This window comes from Aythya fuligula, chromosome 2, assembly GCF_009819795.1.
Source record: "Aythya fuligula isolate bAytFul2 chromosome 2, bAytFul2.pri, whole genome shotgun sequence".
Taxonomy (NCBI): Eukaryota; Metazoa; Chordata; class Aves; order Anseriformes; family Anatidae; genus Aythya; species Aythya fuligula.
In genome coordinates this window covers 143,032,061-143,056,999 of record NC_045560.1, presented here as the reverse complement: position 1 = coordinate 143,056,999, position 24,939 = coordinate 143,032,061, and the positions used below count along the sequence as shown (strand labels likewise).

The following is a 24,939-nucleotide window of genomic DNA, read 5'->3' as shown; positions in this document are numbered from 1 at the left end:
TCTTGTTATCTGCATGTTAGTCTTAACCATTACAACTGAAATTATTAAGACTAATCTTTTTGGGTTAAAAGGGGTAAACAGAATGTCATTTTACTATAACAGACTAGAAAAAGAGTAATTAACTATTTAATGTATTCAATTATTTAAAAGGTACATCATGTCACCAATGAAGTATTTTACTTAAGGTAATCATTTAGGCCAACTAAATATTAGGTACTCTAGTCTAGGTTTTGAAGCAGTGACCCTCTAGATAAAAACTCAGTATCCTATTATCAGTTCTTCAGGTTACGTTTTTCCTTCTTTTTGCAGAGCTTATGCACTGTTATTCTCCATTTATTATACTTTTAGCTCTGTAATCAAATTTATCTGCATGGCGTAAAGCCATATCGCACCCTTCAGTTTTAAGTGATATTCCCTGTTGATTCCACTGAGGAATGCTGCTTAAAAAATGGATGGTGCAGTATGACAATTAAATCTGAAATTACAATTATATTGTCTCAGATCCTAACTGCAGGAGCTAGCAACTAGGTAATCTGAAAGCAGTAGTAGGAATTAAAAGCTTCCAGCAGCAGAAAAAAATACTTGGTAGAAAACATATGAATTTCTCCAATAGATAAGACATCTGTGCTTTATTCTCATACTTAGGCCATTATTCACAGTTCTTTTACTGAATGAAGGTTTTCTTTGTGAGTTCTTTCTTTTTTTTAAACTGTGAAGGCATGATAGAAAACATGAGCAGTAAGCACACGGCAGGGGCTTTTAACCCTGTAATGTGTTCGTGGAGCTGTAGAAAATTGTTTTCCATAGCAGTAGTTAGGCATAGACTGCAGGGATTTGTGTTTCTGCTGTTAGTTTGGCTCTCTGCTGTGATCATCTAAATTCCTTTTACAACTAGCGTTTGCTGAGATGTAAGGAAAGGTGTCACTGCTGATGATAACGCATATTATATTGTACTATTTACTGATGCATTGCCACAAAAAGGTAGAATTTAGTTCTTTGACATGCAAAGGGAAATGAATACTAATGATCAAGATGGGCAATCTTCTAGATAAAAATGCTTATCACTTTAAGATAGGAAGTAGGTGATACTTCACTGTTCTTATGATAGGATGTTTTCAAGGGCTGCAGGGAGTGCTATTTTACAAGAAAACATACCATTACAGTAAATTCAGCACACATACAAAAGGGCTTTTTACCATTAATGCTTAATAATGTTTAAAGAAAATAGTGTGAAATGCATCAACACACTTACTCTTATCACATTCTTATCACAATCAACTGCCTTTCTCTCTCATTAGTGTTCCATTGATGATCCTGGAAAGCACAACAAGGACAGTATACTGAGTATTATGGCATAAGTTAAACTTGGTGGGAAGAGCCTGTTGACTGGTGTTTTTATGATGAATGGTTACAGGCTCTTCAGAAGGTATAGGAAGGGCAGACGAGACTAGGGGGTGGTGCTGTAGGTAACAAAGGGTCTGGACTGTATGGAGCTTGCAGGTGGCAATGACACAGTTGAAAGGCTATGGGTAAAGTTTAAGGGAAAAGCAGGTAAAACAGGTATCGTGGGAATCTGTTATAGGCCACCCAATCAGGATGGTAACACCAATGAATTATTCTTTAAGGAACTAAGGGATATTTCTAGATCAGCTGCCCTTGTCCTTATGGGTGACTTTAACTGGGAATACCATACAGCTAATGCAAACAGGTCTTAAAGCACAATGGTGATAACTTTTTGGTACAGGTACTGAGGAAGCTGACAAAGAAATTAAGCTGAAATTAATAAAAGTGTGGAAAACTTGCAATAAATTTGATTTTTATGCCTTTGAAAAATAATGTGGTTTATATTTATTTATGGAAAAAAAAATGCATGCTTATTTAAAAGATTTTTTTTTGTTTCTTTGTTTAAATTCTGATACTTTTGATTTCAATGGCATTGACTTTAGTGGGATCATAATTTTACCCCAAATTTGCACACTGTTTTATATCTGCTAATGAATGAAGTATATTGATGATATGAGTGCTGGAGTAGGACAGTATTATTAGTATTTGTTGCAGTACCTTCTTTATTCAACTCACGGACAGTAGAGAAGAAAGTGGTGTAAGGGGAAGTAATTAGCTTTTTGGTAATCTTATTTCTCTAGCTTTAGTCTTTGTTGCTTATATTCTTCCATAATCTCTTCTGTTTCATCCAAATTCTGGAACAGAAAATTTTGAATATTTACAAGCTAGTAAGCAGGTCGTTTTTCATAAAAAAATATACATGTATTTGCCAGATTCAGCTCATGAAGAATTTCTACTTTGTGTTTTTCAAATAACTCAAGGCAAATAGTTCCTTGGATGTGAAGCGCAGCCAAGACTGTATTGCCTCTTGGCAAAAAGTACCAATAAGTCTGTTTGCTAAACATCTTTTCATGAGGAAGCGTGAATTTCTGATATTTCATATGTGTGGATTGAGTGAAGACACTGAGATTATTATTTTAGCCATGGAAAACAATATTACATGAAAGTTTTATAGTGTTAGTGCTTACTCTGTAACTCAGAGTAGGTGTCTTGCATATTAGTGCAAATTACAGAAACCCATGCTAACCATGACAGAGCCTTAAAATTCATATAATCATAGAATCGTAGAATCATTAAGGTTAAAAGACCTCCAAGATCATCTGGTCCAAGCATTCCCTTACTACCAATATCACCCACTAAACCATGTCCCTTAGCACCAAGTCAAATCTTTAAATTTTAGCAATTAAAGACTTGTTCTTTTCACAGTATATTCTACTGTATATATTTTGTGTAAATTAGCTAAAAGTAGTCCTAAAATACGTAATTCATAGCTACACTAATCCATAGCTTGTATTTAGTATGACAAGTAAAGAGATAAAATCTTCTGAAATAATAGTAAAAAAAAACGTCCTTTTCTTCACTATAATTCATAAGCTTGTATTTTGAGAGCATATCACAAAAAATAGATTTCTATATGTTTAACATAGGAACATTGAGGACTTATAGTAGTAGTACTACTTTGAGTACTTATAGTAGTAGTACTACATTGAGTACTTATAGTAGTACTTATTTTAGGATCTCACTTAAGTCTTAATGGAAGAAATATATGTATTCAAATGCATATGTTACCATTAAACTCAAAAAATATTTTAAAGTCTGAAATAGTTAAGAGAAATATTCTGAATAAATGTCTTTATTCCTTACAATAGATTCAACTACTAAATTACAAAGTGTATATTAAAAGCAGGTCATATCCGTAGGAAAATCCTGACACTTACTACTGTTTCACATAAATACACCTGAACATCTGATGAAGAAAGAGAAGAAAAAGCCCTGTGTCTTGCTTCACAATTTTGACTAAAGCCAAATGCTAACTTCTGTTGGTCTTAGAAAAATACATTGTTGTAGTAAATTGCATTGTTATTTATCTCCCATTTTATCAATTACTATAGCTATTAGTGGCAGAATAAACATGATATTTGTATGATAAATAAAATTGTTTGCTCATAAACGTATATGTATCATTTTATAAATAAATTAGATATAAATAATTGGTACATCATGTTCAGTCAAGGAATTCTGACACTCTTATTTGAGTAGTTCTATACATTACTTTGAATTATGAGCCAATTGGCAGGAGTAAGCATTTACTAGTGTGCTGATGGGATGCATAATCTATGCCTTTATCAGAATATAAAGCATTGTACAAATGAATAATAGTTTTGTATGCTATGAATAATAGCACACTGTGTCTAAAGCACATCATTATTTTATTAAGATGGTTGATAAATGTTAAAGAAAAACAATAACTAATCTGGAAAATAGCAGAGTGTCATCAGTTCTCTTTTGATATATGAGAAAGTCAAGCATACTCAGTACTTCAAATGATACATAATTTTATCTAGTGTAGAAGAGGAATACATTTTATTGTTATACCATATACCAACATACAGCACATCACTAGCTGATTTTTTTTTCCTGATATTATATAATATTAAAAACTGCTTATCTTCAATTTCTAGCACCCTGTGGAAGCCGGTCAACAGGCTCTGAAGGCACTGTATTATCACCAAACTACCCTAAGAATTACAGTGTGGGTCACAACTGTGTTTACTCTATCACTGTTCCTAAGGAATTTGGTAAGTAGATTTGGTCTCATTCAGATCTTTTTATCACTTGGGTGTTTTAAACACTTATGGATGAATTTTGTGATTGCTTTAATATTAAACATACTACTGTGAAAAGGTTATTTTAAAATGATATTTCTGTTGATATTTTTTGTCTAACATTTTTGTAGTGCACTATTTTCTCATAATACTTGCATTTATCCTTATCTTTTAAAATAATTGCCATTTGTTTATTTTTATCTCACTTTGACAACCAAACAGTAATTTAGAATATTGCTTTGATTATAGCCAAATGTTGCTTTTCACCCAAGACCATGCGCCAAAGACCTAGATAGTCATGTAGCTCCAGTAAGTCCAAATAAGCAGGGGAAGGACCATTTGTATGAAATGGATGATAATATTGCTTTCAGAATCTTGGCTTCTCTGAATCATGAGGCAATGTCAGTATTTCCTTTCCTGAAGAACAAAATTCAAGCAGTGTGCCTCTGTCTGTTTTTTGTAGACTTCCAGATCCTCAATCAAAACTTCACTCCTAACCCTAACATTTTTTTTATTTCTGGTGATAGTATGAATCTTTTAAAGACAACTTCAAAAAGACCAGCCTTTTAAATCACTGTTTTGTCTGTCCTTATGAATGATTTTATCTCACTTTATTGTCCAGTAGTGCCTTTGATGACTAGTGAGAGATTGTTGTTCACTTAGACTCCTTGGTAAGCAGTGTGTCATGCATTGAATATCATTTATTCCTGTACTTCAGATTTCTGCTTATGTAGGACTTAATTTTGATCCACTGCTTCTATTGCTGTTCATTAAATAACAGGTGCCTGTAGATGGGAATGGGCATTTATGTTCCTTCATGTTATTAATCTTCATAATAAAATAAAAGAAGCACACACTTTTGACCTAGCTAATCTGATTTAGATAAACTGGAGAGATTAAATCTTCCCGTTTCGATCAGTCTAATACTTCTTAGATAGTTAATGCCACAGATGAGGACACTCAGAGAGTTACAATTTCTGTAATAAAGGATTCACTTGAAATGTTATTCTGTACTTTGTATCGTTGACATTCTGGATGGAAATGGAATTTTGTAACTTCTGCAATCAGAGGATAAGAAACTTGAAATGAAGACAGAATCCCAAAATGAGTTATGGAAATGGGGGGAAGGAAACCACACAATTACTAAAATCCTAGTATAGAACTTCCTACATAATTACTTGGAATAATTTGACAAATACTTATTTTCTTCCCACAGTAAGCATGTTAGGAACAGTATTAAGAAATTCTTCTTGAGCTGTTCACAGTGCTGATATATATATAAAAAAAAAAAAAAAGCTAATATGAAATTGAGAAATCACAATTTATATAACTAACCCTGTTATAAAGGAATCAGTGAGTTATTGGGGATATGATATGATAGCTCTTTTGCTGTCCTGTCTCAGGATGGAAGTTTTATTTTTCCTGTGCTTAAAGAGCATGCTGTGACAAGAACACCAAGCATGTGTAAAATATATAATGAGAATTTTTAACCTGCTTTTGTGAAGACAGAAAATATAAATACTTGTGTGTTTAAAGGGAAAGGTAATAAACATAAATAGCAATAGCCATTCAAAAATGAAGGTGATGTCATACATTGAAGAGGCCAAAATAAGTGAAATAAGTGTAGAAGTATTTCCATTTTAGCTGCTTTTCTTCCATGATACTCTTATATTAACAGGGAGCAGAACTTCTTTCAACCAAAAGCTCAACTTTTAAAATGTGAGTCTTTGATTGAACTATATAGTGCTCTCTTCTCTCTTTTTTTTTTTTTTTCCTTTTTCTTTTTTATGTATTGTTCCCTTATTTTTTTTTTCCTAGTAACAACCATTACAAACAATTCTAACAGACACATCACACCTAAGAATATGACTTTATTTAACACCTAAATTTTTACCACCACTTAATTTTAACACATTTTCAAAACTCAAGATAATTACTTGTTTCAGACTGAAATTTTAAAGAATTGAGTGTAATGAATATGTTGGATCTAATGGCTTTTATCTTTATCTCATTACAAATTATTCAAATATAGTTGCAGAGAAGCATATCTATACATTTTTAATGCTGAGCTCTTTAGGATCAGTATTACCCATAATTCTGTTATTTTGGGTTCTGATAAATAACATTGCATTAACAAAATAGTTTACATTAAATTATATTGCTTTGGTATATATGGTGTAGGGATCACTCACTGACAGGATGGTCCCCAAGAAATGCTATGTAGATGCTTTGTGAATGAAGACATTAGATTTTGTCTTGAATCCAATTGTGCTTTATGACATGTAGATTTGTCAGAAATGATAGCACAGCAGCTATTAATTGAAAGAAATGCTTGTGAGAATGAATGGGTACTCCAGCAAAGCTGCTGACATAAAATAATTTTCAGTAATTTACATAAGGAAACTAGCAAAAACTCATGTTCCATAATCTTCCCTATCATGCTGGCTTTCAATGTGAAATACAGAATTCAAATATTTGCTTAATGGAACTTCTTCAGGAACTATTTTTGCATCCAATACACTCTGTGATATCTTAGAATAGATCACAATTCAAAAATCATTAGACAAGGTCAAGGTAGATAAGAAAACACACAAACAATGGAACTATATATATATATTAAATGTGCAGGAGGAAACTCATTGGCCTGGATTAGTTTTTGATGGAGTGAAAGAAAAAGCTATTTCATGTACAGCTTTTCTAGTTCTCATGCCCAAAATTCTGTGGAAAAGTCATTACAGTGTGGACTTTTTTTCACTGTTTCATTATTCTGTCATGCAAAATCAGAGTTGCAATATTTCATACTGTGACAGGTTTAAGCTAGAAGATAAATTATTCACAAAAACACACAGTATGCCACAGGCAGTCTTTTGTAAACATGGAATACTCATCTTCTTTGATGCTCTCCCACTGATACTTTAAAATGGTGTAATGATTGTTAATTGTTCAACACTGAAATCCAGCACTGGTTACAATTAAAATGCAGATATTTAAGATTTTATTTTGTTTTCCTGATGCACATAAACTACTGTGTATGCTCTGCTCTGCATAACAATGTGGTCTATACTCCTGTTTTAAAATTAATATTCCTAACAGTAAAATAAATTTTATATCATCTTGCCTCAGCAGGTGGATTTCCTTTCTGCTAGAGTAGAAAGATAAATTGAACATAAACAGTAAGGTACAGAAATGTGATTTAGAAGAAAATTAGGTAACTGCTCTTTACCACCACTGAAAAATTTGAAATTTATGTCACTTTTTTTTTTTTTCCCCTAAAAATAAGCTTAAAAACATACATATGATTGGGAAATTTTCTAGTTTCTATGGAGACTATAGTTGTTTTACATTTCCATCAAGATCTAATATTAAAGGCACTGTACTTGTACTGTAATACAAGCACTGTATTGACAAATACAACATCATTCTGGGACAAGGCTTTTTAAAATTTTGGCGGTGAAGGTAGACCTGGTTTATTGCCTTAGTGTAAACAGGGAAGTTAAAATCAGCTATTCTCTTCAGATTCTGAATAACATTATAAAGCCATATATACTTGCTTGTGTTCAAAGACATCTTTTCCTTGTGTCTTTTCTGCATTTGTTGTGTTATGAGATATCAATAAATTATTGTTGATAAGCAATAGAGAGAAGGAAAACAAACAAACAAACACAATCAACACCGTATTCTTTTTTTTTTTATTTTATGAAAAGATCCTTGAAAGACTAATTTTTTTTTTTTTAATTTTTTTTTTTAATTCTGGAAAGTACATTCACATTCTGCCAGTAAAAACACACGAAGAGCAAATAATGCTGTTGACATGTGATTTAGAGTAGACATTTCACTGTATCTAGAATCATCATCAATTTAAAAGCCATGTCACACCAGAGTTATTTCAGTACTCATTGGATTTTGAAGTCAGTTTACATTTGCAAATAAAAAAAGATAGTCAAGGACAAATCATAAGTAACAGCATGTCTCAAGCGACAACCCCAAATCAAGAGGGAATAAGAAGCAAATGGTATTTATGAAAATACTTAGCTGAGTAAAGATTTGCTTTTAATAACTTGAATCCATCATCACTGCTGTGTGCATCTTACTTTCATTTTAGAAATGTGACAGACATGTATAGAATGACATTTTTAAAATGTGGAGGATTTAACTCTACATCTTAAATTAAAATAGATGGAAATGTCTAGCTTTAATATTTTCAACCAAGCAATACTCTGCTGAATGGGAGGTACAGATCATAGAAGGCAATGTGAAAAATCAAAAAAGAAATGAAAAAAAAAAAAAAAGCTGCCATAGGGCCATAGGTATGAAATTTATTCTGTGAATCTTACTCTATTTTTACCCTCTTTTCATACAAGTAACCACTTCAAAGTCAGTAGGACATTTGATAGGAATGCATTGTCCAAACAATGATCACTTGTCAGTGAAATGGAGTAAAACCACTAAGACTGCTCCAAATGCTTATATGCCTAACTCCATAATGTCTCAAGATGCTAATTTCAGGACAAAGGAAAGATTATTTACTGATTAAAATCAACAAATGATAGACAGCTTGAGCCCCTCCCCCCCTTTCCCCCCCCTTTTTTTTTCTTGGCATTCTTTCAACTCTGTTGCCCTACTGCCATTTTTCTTAACAGCATTCTGTTTCTGCGAGACTTTCAAAGGGTCTTGTACTAGTATCCAAAACCGTAATGTTTAGTATATTCTTAAAAGTGAGCTTCAAGAGTTCAGCATTAAAAATGTGTGGAAGTCCTTTTCTGCATTTTTCTATGGACAACTAACTGATCTTCATTCATAAGTGGTAGTGTTATCTGTGACAGAATTTAGAAATCCTGGCCAGAACAAAAACATCATCGTCCAAAAGGTATCAGGCAGATACAGAAGTGTTTTTTTTTTCTTCCCACAGATAATAAACCTAATTAAAGTAATATGCAGTCAGACATGCAATTGGTAAAGTGTTTTTTTGTTTGTTGATTGGTTTGTTTTTCTTTGATGTAGTATCAGCATGGACACATATTATACCAGAAAGAAAACATTTGCAACACTAGCATAAATGCTGCATTATGTTGATTTTGCTTGCTGCCAGAAAATTTTATTTGAAAATTCTCTGAGTAGACTGACCTGTGGCTGGTACTTGACTTTTCATGTGATTCTTTTGCCAAGTTAACTTTGAGAGATAATGAAGAATACTGAAGGGGGCAATACTGAATGGCATTAGGTTGCCTAGAGCCAGAAAAATATGTAAATTCTTTACCAGAAGCGTATAGTACACCCTCCTCCCCCCAAGTGGAAATTCAATATTTGTATTGTGCATTCAGTATACATTTAATGACTGAATATACATTTATTATACAGTATTTTGAATAAAAATACAGAATAAACTACTTGTTTGAAACACAAAATATTTTTAAGGCTTGATAACATTTACTTAAGATTATTATATAGCTATATAATAAATACTATAAAAATGCATAGGATGTAGCTGATTATACTCTATATGTGAAAAATATTTTCACAATTTGATATAAAATTAATTGTATTGCAAGACTATATACATCTATATTAGGAAATTGTTTTCCTATTGATGTAAAAAAATGTATTTGAAGATTTGGCATGTTTTAATGAGAAAGTGACAGAGGTGTATAATTTTTCATTATATTTCAAACACAGAGCTAAAATATTATTTTTTACTTTCAGTCTATATGAATAAGTTAATAAAAATATATTGTATGTAAAATATGTATGAAGGTAGGTAGTGAATATATTTTTTGTCACGCTTTTAATATTTTCACACAAATTAGTATGTTACCCACTCTCTTTAAAATAGCTTCTTGTTGCGGTCTACAATTTTGGAATAACAAAGATGAATGTAAGTTATATAACTATTAACTTCTGTTTTACTTTTCTAATTCAAAGCCAAATTTGTGTCATTTAGATGCTGACTATATAATTTAAGGAGGTGCCAGAAGGTCATTTTATATCACTTTCCACTTATCTATGAGTCTCCTCAGGGACTGGCAGGTTTTATATACGCAAACACACAGCCGGGGAGTATTTCATTCATTGGTTCAATACTTAACATGTTTGCCAAGTGAGCAGATGCTGGTAAGGCAGTCATCATAGGGTGACTTTTAAAGGAGATCATACAAGACAGTGTGTTTTTGAAGTAAAATTTGAAGAGATTTTCTATTTTAATTGCTTAATATGATTTGAAATTATTTTTTTTCAATGTTGCTTTTCGATTTTTTTTTTCAATAGAAAAAAAATTAAGCCATTAGTTTTGGCTCAAGTATTAAGGTGTTTTTAATATAATGATGTCCAATTTGAAACAGACCACTAACAGATTAAGTTATTGAGTTTGATTATAAAGATATGTCAACAGTATAGCTGCCTCACTAATAGCCTATAACAAAGTGCAATGATGATAAGACCACATCTGTGGTATTCAAAGAAATTAATTTTTTCAAAATAAGTAAACTAAAGTGAGTATAATGCCAATGGATTGATAAAAGATATGAAAAAGAAATGAACTGGAAAAAATATGAAAAAGATACGAAAAAAAATATATGAAAAAAGATGTGAAAAAAAGATATGAAAAAGAAATGCATTGATAAAATTGGGGGGGGGGGGAGGGGGAGGCACACACTTTATGTAGGCAAATAGCATTCTACTAGAAAAATTGGTGGATTTTGCCCTGTACCTCTGTTATTAAGTTTTGGAAATAAAAGCTTTTCCTGGTTTCAGAAAAGGATTAAGTAGTCATCATTACTTAGCTGCTCATAAACGTCACTAGATGTGACTTAAATAATCTGAAAAAAAAAAAAAAAAAAAAAAAAAAAAAAAGTTAAATGTATTTACAGTTGCCAGAATAGATATAAGCCATTTTAGCAAACCTTTTCTTCTTCTTCTTTTTTTTTTTTTTTCTGTATTTTTTTTCATTTTTGTAGCGGCAAAAAATCATTAGGACAATCAGTCTAGAAGAACAGCTGAGGAATCTCCAAGTGCCTGCTCCATGGAGTCTCATTGAAACTCTCAGGAGTTTCAATGAGAGGTATTAAGGGACAGAGGAACATGGCCAGGAAATCAGTGAGGAGTCATTGAGGAGTGCAATCCAAGTTTCCATGTTGAAGTATGTTATATTTCAGGGAAGGAATTAGCTGGATCAGGTTAGGGTCAAGGAACTGCAAAAAGATCCTTTTGCAAAAGTCCTCTACTTATAAATCTTTCAAGTATTAGGCCCTGCTCATGTAGTTATAGCCCATGTTTCTCATCTTTCCTCTTCATTATATTTGTTTGGATATAAATTACTCTCACAGGTAAACTGATCTGCATTGACTTAGGTGTCTGTGTTCACCACTTTGTGTATATAAATACAATCTTCAACATTTCAGTATTTATCTGAGTGATTTTCCTGCAATTAACTTTGTTTAGAAAAGAAATAAAAAAGCATTTGCAGTTCTTGCTAAACTTTGCATAGTGTTTCTTCAAAACATTTGCAGTCCTGACTGCAGAAATGGGTGATTATTCTAAGTCTCACAACAAAATCTCTGAGCACTGTTTATTTTACTGAAGGAAGTAGGTTGCTTTCCTGTCTGTATACAATTATTAATTTATAGTCATTTCAAAAGAAATGTTCAAGTAAATATTCGAATAGAACTGAATTGCATCTACTCTATTAGCGTAAGTAAATTTCAGGAAAATGTGGTTAAAGCCTCCAAGGGGAAAAAAATAAAATAAAATTGAAACCAGACCCTTGCATACATTTTGTAGCAAAAATAAACTTTTGTAATAACTTAGAATTGGAAATATATTTTGAGAAACCATTTTAAAATGCCAAAATGCAGCTATTTGCTTTGCTTTGAGTTGTGACTTAGGGAACATTTTTGGTTTCTTCTTTGGGATGGGTGTATAAAGCCAGTGCATGTGAAGACTAATAATAGTCCCAGTGTTTCCAGGTTCTACCTGAGGTGTGTCAGTTAGACCAGAGTATGGAAGTGGACTATGCAATTACAAGGAATATATAGCAGAAGAAGTGTTTGGAAGAATAGGAGAAGTAGTATATATATATATTGATGCATATACATATGCATGTATGTTGTCAAAGGGTGAAGCCTCTCTGAAAACAGCACTCAGCTAGATGAGAATTACTACGCTATAATTGATTATATTATTCTATTATTCTTAACTGCTTATATTATTCTATTATGCACTGGTAAGACAATGAGATCCACTGTTTTCCCCCCAAGGGTAACTGCACCTGCTGCTTCCCTAAAGTGCCTATCTGTGTTCAGTATTGGGGCCACGATCTCATTGCGATCACAGAGACGTGGTGGGACAGCTCGCATGACTGGACATGGAGGTCTATGTCCTCTTTAGGAAAGACAGGCTGGGGAAGCAAGGGGGTGGGGTTGGCCTTTATGTGAGGGAGCAATTAGAGTGTACCCAGCTCCAGTTGGGGGAGGGTGAAGGACAAGTGGAGAGCTTGTGGGTAAGAATTAAGGGGTGGTCTGGTATATATATATATATATATATAAGTTATAATTTATATTTATAAATTATTAATAAATAAATAATAAATAAATTATTAATAAATAAAATTTATAATATATATATTAATATATAAACCCCCAATGGTGGGGGGGGTTTACTACAGGTCTCCAGATCAGGAGGAGGAAGTATGCATAGCATCATATTATTAGATGATTTGGATGCTTCTCTTTAGACCATTTAGAATTTTACAAGCTCAAAATACTTGTTTTGAAACCCTTTATTTATTTATTTATTGGGGGGGGGGGGGAGGGGAGGGAGCAGCAGTACAGGGGGGAATGTTATAATTGAAAGCGTTGGCATAATGCCAACCTAATGTTGTGTCATATTATCAGTGAGATATTAAATCTGATTTCTCTGGTGGTTTAATTTCCTGTCATAGTGTCCAAAACCAGATCTGAGAAGTCTTAACAGGAGCTAAGGTTTAGCATGTTCATGTTGTATCCAAAGACAATAAATTTTCTTTTCATCTCATAAGTGAAGTTGTGTAAATTTTAGCATTTAATGATTTTGGTGATTGTTTAAGAGGTCAGACTGTGAACAGGCTGACTGTGAAATAATAAGTACACTAGAAAATACAGAGCAAAGGAGTAATATGGTGGTGGTATTGAACCTCAAAAATGAAAGTCAGTTTTGTTCAGAGTTATAGCTTTTAGTATTGTAAATTTGAATAATTGATACTTATGCTGAGAAGTGTGATAAAATCCTCAGCAGAAATGAAAGACAAATACTTCTAACATGCTGGCTGTAGATGAAGTCAATTTCCATTAGTCACTCAGGTTTATAAAGTAGTTTTACTCATACTACTGTGATAAATGCAGAGCAACTAATATGAATTAGAGAAAGATTGGTGAAATTTTTCACCTTTATAATATTATTACAATTAATAGCATTATTAATTATAATAATGAAAAACTGGTATTTTCAATTAGAAAAAAAAAAAAAAAACAAAAACAAAAACACCATAATAACATACTTCTTATACTTAGAATACATTCTCAACTATTTCTGTACTGAGTTATTTCTAGGAATGAAACAACAAACTTACGGTTAAGCAAGATTAGTTTTTTTTCCACAAATGAATGAAACAAAATTCTCATCTAGGTCTTGAAACATTTTTTTGAGTTCACTTTTCAGTTACAGAGTTATGGAACTAACACATCTGTTTCCAGACGGGAAGCTCTGATGAATGGTTTTAGGGCTTGTAGCCACAAAGTTCTTTTTCTTTTATTCACAGCTATCAAATGACTGTAATATTTTTTGTTTGTTTGTTTCACAGTTTTTTTGTTGTTTTCTGGAAGTTTTTTTTTTTTCTTTAGATGATAAATATGAAGGATTTTTTCAATGTCTCCTAGTTTTATTTTCTAATCTTCTGCTGGGATTTGTTTTGATTTTGCCTACTGATGAAAATAATTATTCAAGTGTTAATTTCATCCACACCATTCAGTAAATGATTATTTGTTTCAGATGAATGAACTGATGAATCATCTGAGTTAAACAATAACATTTACCAGTAGGATAATAAAAGATAATTATTAGACTCAGAAAGCTGTTGTAATTTTAATTAGTAGCTCTAAATTAGCTGCAAGATGATTGAAGAACCAAACAGCTTTTTCAAAGTGACTTTGCCATTAAATCTAGAACCCAGAAATCTAGAATGTATACAGACACGTCATTAATAAGAAGGCTTGAATTAAAACTGATATCTTAATAAGTTTTTTGTTAGCAGTACACCAATTTAAATAGCATTGCATTATTATTATTATTTATTACAGTTTTATTTTTTATTCCTTATATTTGTTATGTCACGTCATAATGCCTTTTGTCAAATAATACCGTCAAAAAGTATATATAGATACCTATCTAAGTATCTAATCCATCTCTTAACTAAATATTGAAAGTAAATAAAAATTCACAGAAGATGAGATAAAATGTTGTACTGAAAATCACACCAATTTTCCTGAAATGTGATCTTCTTTCATATTTTCATTTGCTCCATGAATGGGATGTCAAATAAGAGAGAAAAAAAAAAAAAAAGGCACCAAAAAATGGCACTAAAGAACATGGTTTAGTGATGGAAGTCAGTAGGACAGGTAGATGGTTGGACTTGATGATACTAAAGGTCTTTTCCAACCTAGATTAAACATAGACAAAGAATACTTGGTGACTAAAAAGTATATAGCTTCAGAGGCAGAAATCACGTTGCTTAAGTGAATTCATAATATGCATTAAAATGTGTCATGCAACGCTATACAAGATGAGAAAAATGATTATAGCAGCAATTTGCTTTTTAAACAGAAGTACAATTTCATCTAGCTGTAAATAGCTTAACGTCAAAAAAAAAATTATGCCATGTTCATACTCTGATGTGAATATGTATTCAAGAGTTGAAGAAATTAATGAAAGAGCGTTCTGTAGATACAGAGTCCAAACATAGTTACGCAGATAATGAGTTAGGTGGAGTCCAGATTATTGTTTTGAATTCTGTTTTCTGTATCAAGGTACTCCTGGTCCCTTTAAGACAAAAAAAAAAATTCCTTAGTAAATATGAAAACACGTCTTCTGTGGGATACTTGACTGCATGTCTCACTGTAACAAAGTACAGAGGGAGAATAAATGTTTGCATGCATGTATTAGTTGTGGAAAACACAACCTCTCTGTATCTCTGTGTAAAAGTCTGTGAGACGGTATAATAACATTTACCTTAAGGAAGTCCTGTGAAAACTAATCAGATTAATGCTTGAAGTTAAGTACAAACAATTCTCTGTGAAATCTGAAGTGAAATATAAATTATATGTTTTATATCATACCAATAAAACAAACCAAACTTGATGGTAAGATTTTTTTTTCTTTTTATAAGCTCATATATTCCCTCACAAGTTGTGCCATTTTCTTGTAAATGATATAGAATTAATTTGCTAACCATGATGTATCACAATTTGATGCAGGGTTTGCAGGCTAATGAAAACCAATATTTCAGTAACAAAAACTATTTGGAGATGGACATTCAGTACACTTTTTTATTATTTTGCAACACAATGATTTTTTATTTTTTTAAGGTAGGAAAATGTGTTTGTCGTTGTTGTTTAACCCTATAGAAAATTTAAGTTATAAAAATGGTTTTTCAGATGCTTTTGTAAGTTTATTTGCTTGCTTACTAAATTCAGTTTGCTTACTGATGGACTGTTGGAGATGTTTCTCCCTTGCTGTTCAAGGTAGATTTGAAGATGTTAGAAGTCTAAGGAGAGAACTGTAATAATAGAGAAAAAATGGCTGAAAGCAGGCTTCTAAAAAAAAATTAATAAATAAAAGATATTTTCTTTGGTATATAGAAAGAAATAGGTAATTTGAAACAAACAGTAAGGAATAGTTTGTACTTCTTTATAAAGTCTCACAGTTCTAACTAGTAGTTCTGAAAATGTATATAATCATCTGGTCTTCTAGCAATGAAGGTTAATGTCTTGCTGAGAGTAAAATAGCTGAAGGAGATTCAACCTTCTGGTTGAGAAAACAGTTCAAAGCATAATTATATATATGTAAAACATATTAATGTATTCAAACATGTCTCCATTTTTAATGTTTGTAAATTGCCAGTTACTAAGATCAAAGGTTTCTAGATTTTTATTGCCACTTGAGAAAATTAACACTGTCAATAATATAGTCAAATATGGAATGATTTATTCTACATGAAACATGTTCAATTGTAATGTGCACATATAGTTAGTTGATATAAAATGGAGAACTGTTTCTGTCCTTTTAGTGCATACTCCTTTATGCTTATAGAGGATAATATCCTATGCTGTGTATAATAGAATTGAAATAGTATCAGATTTTGAAACTTAGTACTTTTAAAACTTTCTTAAAAATATGTGTATACGTACCTCCATTAGAAATCACCATTTATAAGTATTATTTCTGTCACTATCACTATTTCTATTCCTAAACATTATCAAATAATAAGTGATATACACAGACTTCACCTGGATGGTTGAGTCACCATCCCTGGAGGTCTTTAAAAGACGGTTAGATGTAGAGCTTAGTGATATGGTTTAGTCGAGGACTTGTTAGTTTTAGGTCAGAGATCGGACTAGGTGATCTTGGAGGTCTCTTCCAACCTAGATGATTCTGTGATTCTGTTACAGTCAGGTATCAGACAGTGCATCAGTTACCATATTAAAATGATGAAGACTGCAGACTTAGTTTCATATTTATTAAAATTTAGACCTAAATAAATTTGAAATGCTCAGAGGAATACACACTGCTATTAAAACAGCTGAAGTACTGGACAATAGCATAATTTGCTTAAATACATTCTGCAATCCCATTACTTATTTGTATCAACATAAGTGTTTATATCAAGACTTTACAGTCTTAGCTATAAATTCTGAAGACATAGACCTTAAGAATTACCATTATTCCATGTCACAAAACAAGGGTAGGGAGCTGCCTACCACGGTGTCCTTTTAACAGCAATAAATCTGGAAAACCAGGTAAAAGTGTAACCTCAGGAAAATACTCACTGATCCTTCTCAGTCACCATTAATCTGTACTTAAAGGATTTCCTAATCTATAGGAAGCACATATGAATCTTTCTGCCATTAATTTATATCACTGCTTTTTAGCCCATATAGTCTTTGTGATATAATTTAGCAAGCAGTTCCACACCTTAAACATGTATTGTATAAAGAAACATCTTCCCAGTTTTAAATGTGTTATAGACATTTGCACTCACTGGTCTCCAGTTCTTAGACTTGAAAGGACAGTAAAAATAATTCCCTGTTCAATTTCTCTATTCACCTCACAATTTTATAGATTCCTATCATATTTGTCCCTTAATCAACTCATTTCTAAAAAGAATTTATATCTGTTCATGATGCAATAGGGACAATTGCATATTTTCTTGTTATCCTGTTCATCCTTCTCTATACTTTTTCTCATTTCACTCACTTTTTTTTTGCAAAGAGCAGACCAGAAAGTCTATCCCCTGCACTCTAGATTTTCGCACTTGGCTTATAATTGCTTGTTCTCTGCTCTTTTCCTAATAACTGCTAGTATTTTATTTCCTTTCTGGCACTACTGAATACAGAACTGTTTCATAGGAATTTTATAACCTCAAGATCTTAGTCCAAGATAGTTAATAGCTAAGTCAAAGCCTGTCATTGTGAATATAAAGTAGGATTATTTTTTAATTCATGTGCACTACTTTACACTTATCTACACTGAATTTTATCTAACACTTTATCACATCATTCATTAGCATAATGTGTTTCTGTAACTTTTCAGTTAGTTCTTGCTTTTACTTCTTTAATAGCATAATACCATCAACATATTTTGTAATTGTTTTTTACATCTTTCTAAATAATTTAATGATATATTGAAAATCACAATTCCTGACAGACATTCTCTGCATCAACAAAACTATACCAGTTGTTGTTTCCTTATTGTTTTCTAAAGTTGAACCATGTATTTTTTTTTTCTTTTTTTTTTCCTTTTTTTTTTTCTTTTAAAGAGTATTTTCAGAAATAGCTTATGGATTGCCTTTTGGAAACTGTGAAATGAGATTCTCTTTTTAGTTAACATATGCATAATTTCCTTAAGATAAAAAATCTAACACATATCCTAAGTGATTGCACAGAAATGCTGTGTAATATAACTCAATGGAAATACGGAAAGGATAAAAGCTTTCTAATTGATAATGCATGATACTATACAATTTTGTCTGATATAGTCATAAAGTTAAATCTGTTCTGGATAAGAACCTGATTAGTTAATCTTGCAGGATATAGTGCAATAATAGTGCAAGTGTGACAAGCACTAATTTATCTGGTGTCATAGACATTAAAGTTCTCAAGCTTTGCTTTCTTACTTGGTAAAACAACCTTGTAAAATACAGCATGTTTAAAGTACATATGTTCATATGTGTACATTTCGTTCATATGTACACAATTCTCTCATTATTTTGGTTTTAGGTAGGACTATAACATTAATCACTAATAGATCTGGGAAATGGTATCATAGATAGCTGCTGTGTTGGATGACAGGAAAATACATAATTAAAAACCATTACTGCCAAAGAACTAACTTTGGCAAAAGAACTAACTTTTACCAAAAGAATTAATCTAGCCAGGCACAGAGGTGAGGCTTACCAGTCTGTAGTTCCCTGGGTCTTCCTTTCTACCCTTTTAAAAATGTGAGTGATGTTTCCCCTTTTCCAGTCACTGGGGACGTCACCTGAATGCCATGATTTTTCAAATATGATGGAGAGTTTTGGCGACTACATCAGCCAGTTCCCTCAGGACCCTGGGATGCATGTCATCAGGCCCCATAGACTTGTAGTTGTTAAGTTGCATCAGGAGGCCCTTAACTTGCTCTTTGCTTACAGTGGGAGGGACTTCCCACATCCAAGATGCTCAGGCTTTGAAAGTTGTGGGAATCCTGTGAAGTCCGAGACAAAGAAGTTTATAAGTACCTCCGCCTTCTCCGCGTCTGTTGTTACCGGTTCTCCGTCTTCATTTGTCAGAGGCAGTACACTCTCCTTAGTCATTCGCTTGTTGCCAAAGTACCTGTAGAATTCCTTCTGGTTATTCTTTGCATTCCTCAACAAGTTTAGTTCTGTCAGTGCCTTGGATTTACTGATCCCATCCATGCACATCTGAGCAGCATTTTGGTACTCTTCCCAGGGCATGTGTCCCTGTTTCCACCCTCTGTCCTTCTTTTGCCTAAGTTTGATTCTTATTCAACCATGCAAATTTCCTACCTTCCCTGCTTGATTTATTGCACATGGGAATAGAGAGCTCTTGCACTCTAAGAAAAATAGCCTTAAAGAGTTGACAGCTCTGATCAGATCCTCTGTCCCCAAGGATCGTGTCCCATGGAATCTCATCCACTAATTCTTTGAACAGCTGGAAGTTGGCTGTTCTGAAGTTCAGGGTCCTGACTATGCTCTTAGCCAGGCCTATCTCCCTCAGGATCATCCACTTAACCAGGGCGTGGTCACTGCATGACTTCCTCCAATCTTAACCTCTTTAATGAGTTAATCTGCATGGACCACCAGGTCCAGTAACACTTCTCCTCTGATTTGATTGTCTAATACCTGGATGAGGAAGTTGTCTTCAATGCACTCCAGGAGTCTCCTGGATTGCTTACTGCCTGCCACATAGCTTTCCCAGCAAACATCTGTGTGGTTGAAATCCCCCAGGAAGATTGCCTGTAAGTGCGATGCTTCTTGTAGCTGGAGCAAAAAGGCCTCATCAACAGGCTTATCTTGATCAGGCAACCTGTAGTAGACCCCAACCACAAGGTGTCCTTTGTTGATCCAGTCCTTAATTTTTACTGACACACTCTCAGGCTATCCCTCTCTAGACATATACAAACCTACAGGGCAAGATGGGATCCACTCAAGGGTACTGAGGGAGGTGGCAGAAGTATTCACCAAGCCTCTTTCCATCACTTATCAGCAGTCCTGACTATCAGGGAAGGTCCCAGTCAACTAGCGGCTAGCAAACGTGATGACCATGTACAAGAAGAGCTGGAAGGAGGATCCAAGAAACTACAGGCCTGTCAGTCAGACCTCACTGCTGGGGAAGGTTATGGAGCAGATTATCTTGAGTGCCATCTCACAGCACAATGCAGAACAACCAGGTAATCAGGCCCAGTCAGTGTGAGTTTATGAAAGACAGGTCCTGCTGATGAATCTGATCTCCTTCTACGACAAGGTGACCTGCTCAGTGGATGAGGGAAAGGGTGTGGATGTGGTCTACCTAGACTTCAGTAAGGCCTTTGACTCTGTTTTCCACAACCTTCTTCTGGAGAAACTGTCTGTTCGTGGCTTGGACAGGTATATGTTTCATTGGATTAAAAACAGCCTGGATGGACAGGACAGGACTCCATGGCAAAAGGAGTTAAATCCAGTTGGAGGCCATTCAGTAGTGCTGTCCCCCAGGGTTCAGTACTGGGGCTACTTCTTTTCAATATCTTTATCAATGGTCTGGATGAAGAGATCCAGTTCACCATCATGAATTTTGCAGATGACACCAAGGTAGGTGCGAGTATTGATCTGCTCAAAGGTAAGAAGACTGTACAGAGGGATCTGGATAGGCTGGACTGATGGGCTGAGGCCAACTGTACAAGGTTCAACAAGATTAAATCCTGGGTCCTGTACTTGGGGCACAACAACCCCATGCAACACTACAGGCTGGGGGAAGATTGTCTGGAAAGCTGCCTAGCAGAAAGGGACTTGGAAGTATTGTTCAATAGCCAGTTGAATATGAGCCAGCAGCATGCTCAGATGGCCCTGAAGGCCTACAGCATCGTGGTTTGTATTATAAGCAGTGTTGCTAGCAGGATCAGGGAAGTGATTGTCCCTCAGTACTCAGATCTGGTGAGGCTGCTCCTCAAATACTGTATTAAGTTTCATTAAGGTGCTGGAGCACATCCAAAGAATGGCAACAAAACTGATGAAGGGTCTAGAGAATAAGTCTTATGAAGAGCAGCTGAGGGAGCTGAGGTTGTTTAGCCTACAGAAAAGGAGGGTTATACCTTACCTTATTGCACTGTACCTTAAAGAAGGCTATAGCAAGGTAGAGATTGGTCTCTTCTCCCAAACACCAAGTGATCAGACGAGGAAATGGCCTTCAATTGTGCCAGGGAAGGTTTAGGCTCGATATTAGGAAAAAAATCTTCGCTGAAAGGTTTGTGAAGTTTTGGAACAGGCTGCCCGGTAGTTGAGTCACCATCCCTAGAGGTCTTCAAAACACATGCAAATGTAGAGCTTTGTGACACGGTTTAGTGGTGGACTTGGCAGTGCTAGGTTACTGGTTGGACTAGGTGATCTTGGAGGTCTTTTCCAACCTAAATGATTCAATGATTCTATGAAATTCAACATTTTAGGTAGAGAATCAATTTTAAGAACTATAAACCTAATCAGAAAGGTAAGACAGAGTTTTTGTCTGCAGGGATAAATAAACCAGCACTGCCTATTTAAAGAAATAACAATAATAGACTCTTGAATTTCAGGTTAGTCAAATTAAAACAAACCAAAATAAAGAAAAGAAGATTGTGTGGTGTTTCTTTCAGGGTTCTGTGTTACAAAGCAGACATAAGACATAGTAATATTACTTGTCATTATCACATATCTGGGGCACAATAACCCCAAGCAGAGCTACAGGCTGGGACATGAGTGGTCGGAAAGCTGCCAGGAAGAGAAGGACCTGGGAGTATTGGTTGATAGCTGGCTGAATAAGAGCCAGCAGTGTGCTCAGGTGGCCAAGAAGGCCAACAGCATCCTGGCTTGTATAAGAAACAGTGTGGCCAGCAGATCTAGGGAAGTGATTGTCCCCCTGCACTCAGCTTTGGTGAGGCCGCACCTCGAGTACTGTGTTCAGTTTTGGGCCCCTCGCTACAAGAAGGAAGGACATCGAGGTGCTCGAAAGAGTCCAGAGAAGGGCAACGAAGCTGGTGAGGGGTCTGGAGAACAAGTCCTACGAGGAGTGGCTGAGGGAGCTGGGCTTGTTCAGCCTGGAGAAAAGGAGGCTCAGGGGTGACCTCATCGCTCTTTATAAGTACATTAAAGGAGGCTGTAGCGAGGTGGGTGTTGATCTATTCTCCCACGTGCCTGGTGACAGGACGAGGGGGAATGGGCTAAAGTTGCGCCAGGAAAGTTTTAGTTCAGATATTAGGAAGAACTTCTTTACTGAGCGGGTTGTGAGGCATTGGAATGGGCTGCCCAGGGAAGTGGTGGAGTCACCATTCCTGGAGGTCTTTAAAAGATGTTTAGATGTTGAACTTAGCAATATGGTTTAGTGGAGGACTTGTTAGTGTTAGGTCAGAGGTTGGACTCGATGATCCTTCCAACCTAGACAATTCTGTGATTCTGTGATATTCAGTATAATATAATATAATAAGCATATATAGTATTTAAACTTAAAATTACATATATATTTTTTTATTTTTTAGGGTTGTTTTGTCTTTTTATGTGTTTGTTTTCGGTGCTATTGTGCTGCTGCAGATTCAGGAAGGGTTTCACATATATTCATAATGAGTCAAACCAGGAAAGATGGATGTGAGCTGCAGAAAGGGAAATAGAATTCTGAGGCTTAGAGTAGTATGATAATTTATGAAATCTAATCGACATAGCTGATTTTAGGAAAAAACAAGAAACGTGTGTATTACAAGAATTCACTCCTCTTCCAAATTCAGGATAAGGCCTGAGTGCCATTTCTCTCCCATTCCATTTTGTATGGAATTATGTCTCTTTGTGGGGAAATATGTGTGCATATTTTTTCTCTACAATTTCACTTGACTATTTTGCATGCTGAGCTTCTAGTGTTACTAACTGCCCCATCCTGTGTCCCTAAACACACTTTTTTTGTCTCTTCAAACTTTTATATAATATTTATTTTCTCAAAAATGAGAAAATACAGCACTTCCCATCTTTTTTTTTCCCCTCCTGCTCTGAAAATGCAGGAATACGGTAATGCAAAAAAGGACCGGCCAGCATGCTTTCATTCAACACTTTCTTTACAAAAGTAAAACAAAGGAAGAAACAGAATATGGGCTACAGCTCAGACCTTTTGGGGTATTTTCTTCCCCTTGATGGAAGGAAGAAAACAGCACCTGAAGTAAGAACCAGAATTATTCATGCCCTCCCTTATCTATCCCTTGTTTGCAGAAAGAAAAAAAATCTTTTTTTATCCTCCCTCATCTTCTGTATGTTCTGCAAGGAGATGAAGGACTCCACCTGAGAGCATAATCACTAAGGCTACCAATGGAGCAGATAGCTCATGATCCAAGGCAGAAAGTTCAGTTAAACCTTTTTCCATAGACAAAGGGATTAAAACTAGACAGTGGTGCATGTCACATACACTATGAACAGTATAAATTTACATTAATTTTTCCTGCCTCAGTACAGTCAACTAGAACACGTATGCATGGCTTGGAAATCTCTACTATATTTATGTTGACCATTATTGTTGAATGTGACCTCATTCAGTTATATTTCTTTTTTTCTAATAATATTACACTAATATTATACATATGATAATATTAAAATATAATTACATTATATTTGAGGGCTTCTGTAGATTTGTGATGCCTTTTTGAAGTTGGTATATACATTAGGAAATGTGAAAGAATAATCTAGCTTCAGTAGCTATAAAGTATATAGCTATACATTCATGTGTATTATTCCTGTTCCTTCTATCTCTTCATACCTTTTACATATTTTAATTTTCAGTTATTTAATGTTTTCTCTTTATTGTTGCATCAGATTATTTTTGTATCGTTATATCAATTCCATTCATCTGCAATCACTTGCCCTTGTTAATAATTTTCTGTTGAGGGTAAGCAGTTCTCTACCCTTACTTATGACAGTAAGAACATCACTTCTAGTGGTGTACACCTAAGCCCATCACTAGCTTTATTTTGACGTCTAGTCTGCATTTCACCCTAGAAGCTTATACTATTCAAATTAATTTTTGCTGTTTCCAAGTTCAGGAACACTAGACAGCTGTTTTATAATGGCTATTTGCGTTGAAATTGTTTGAGATTTGCCCTGCAGGATACTACTAGTAGGGGCTCTACATTTTATTCACAAACAATTAGTTTTCTTGTTATACTACAGCGTATGCTAATAAGTATCATCCACTATCAAGATATCTAACATATCATTATTGATTACCACTACAGGAATAAGGTAGATTGAATATATTAACAGTAGCTGGTAGAGAACAAAATATTGGGAAATGTAAGAGGAAAAATATTTCACAACTATTTTTATTTAAAAACTAAATAATAGCAAAACTACTACCACAAAGATACTCCACTATTGTTATGTCAAACACGTATTCGGCTGCATAGTAAAAGATCAGGTCTTCCAATTTGTTTGTGTGAACTGGTGAAAATTAATTTAGGTTATTGAAAACAATATTTCTATATGCATGAATTCTATAAGATCACCTCTTTTTTGTTGTGACCTTTCAGCCTTTCCCTTCAAAAACCTTCTCTGTGTTTACTAAAATAATTACTTTTTGAAGAGTCCAACATACACTCAAGTTATATTGCAGTTTTACTGGACATTTTTTCTCAGGTAGAAGGGGTTGAATATCAATTTATTTGTTTATTGTCAACATGAATAAAATTTAATTTAAAATTATTGAGTAAGTCCATCATTCCAGTGTGCTCCTAAGTCATCAAAAATACAAAAGTAAATTTCATACATTTT

The 24,939-nt window shown here is 34.1% G+C and overlaps 1 protein-coding gene across 1 annotated transcript in view; it reads left to right on the top strand.

The window, feature by feature from the left end:
- Nucleotides 1-24,939, top strand: part of CSMD3 (CUB and Sushi multiple domains 3) — a 681,859-nt gene that overhangs the window by 517,073 nt on the left and 139,847 nt on the right. Inside the window, exon 32 of the mRNA XM_032181613.1 lies at nucleotides 4,026-4,142. Coding sequence (XP_032037504.1) covers nucleotides 4,026-4,142 — 117 coding nt within the window. The remainder of the gene's footprint in view (nucleotides 1-4,025; nucleotides 4,143-24,939) is intronic.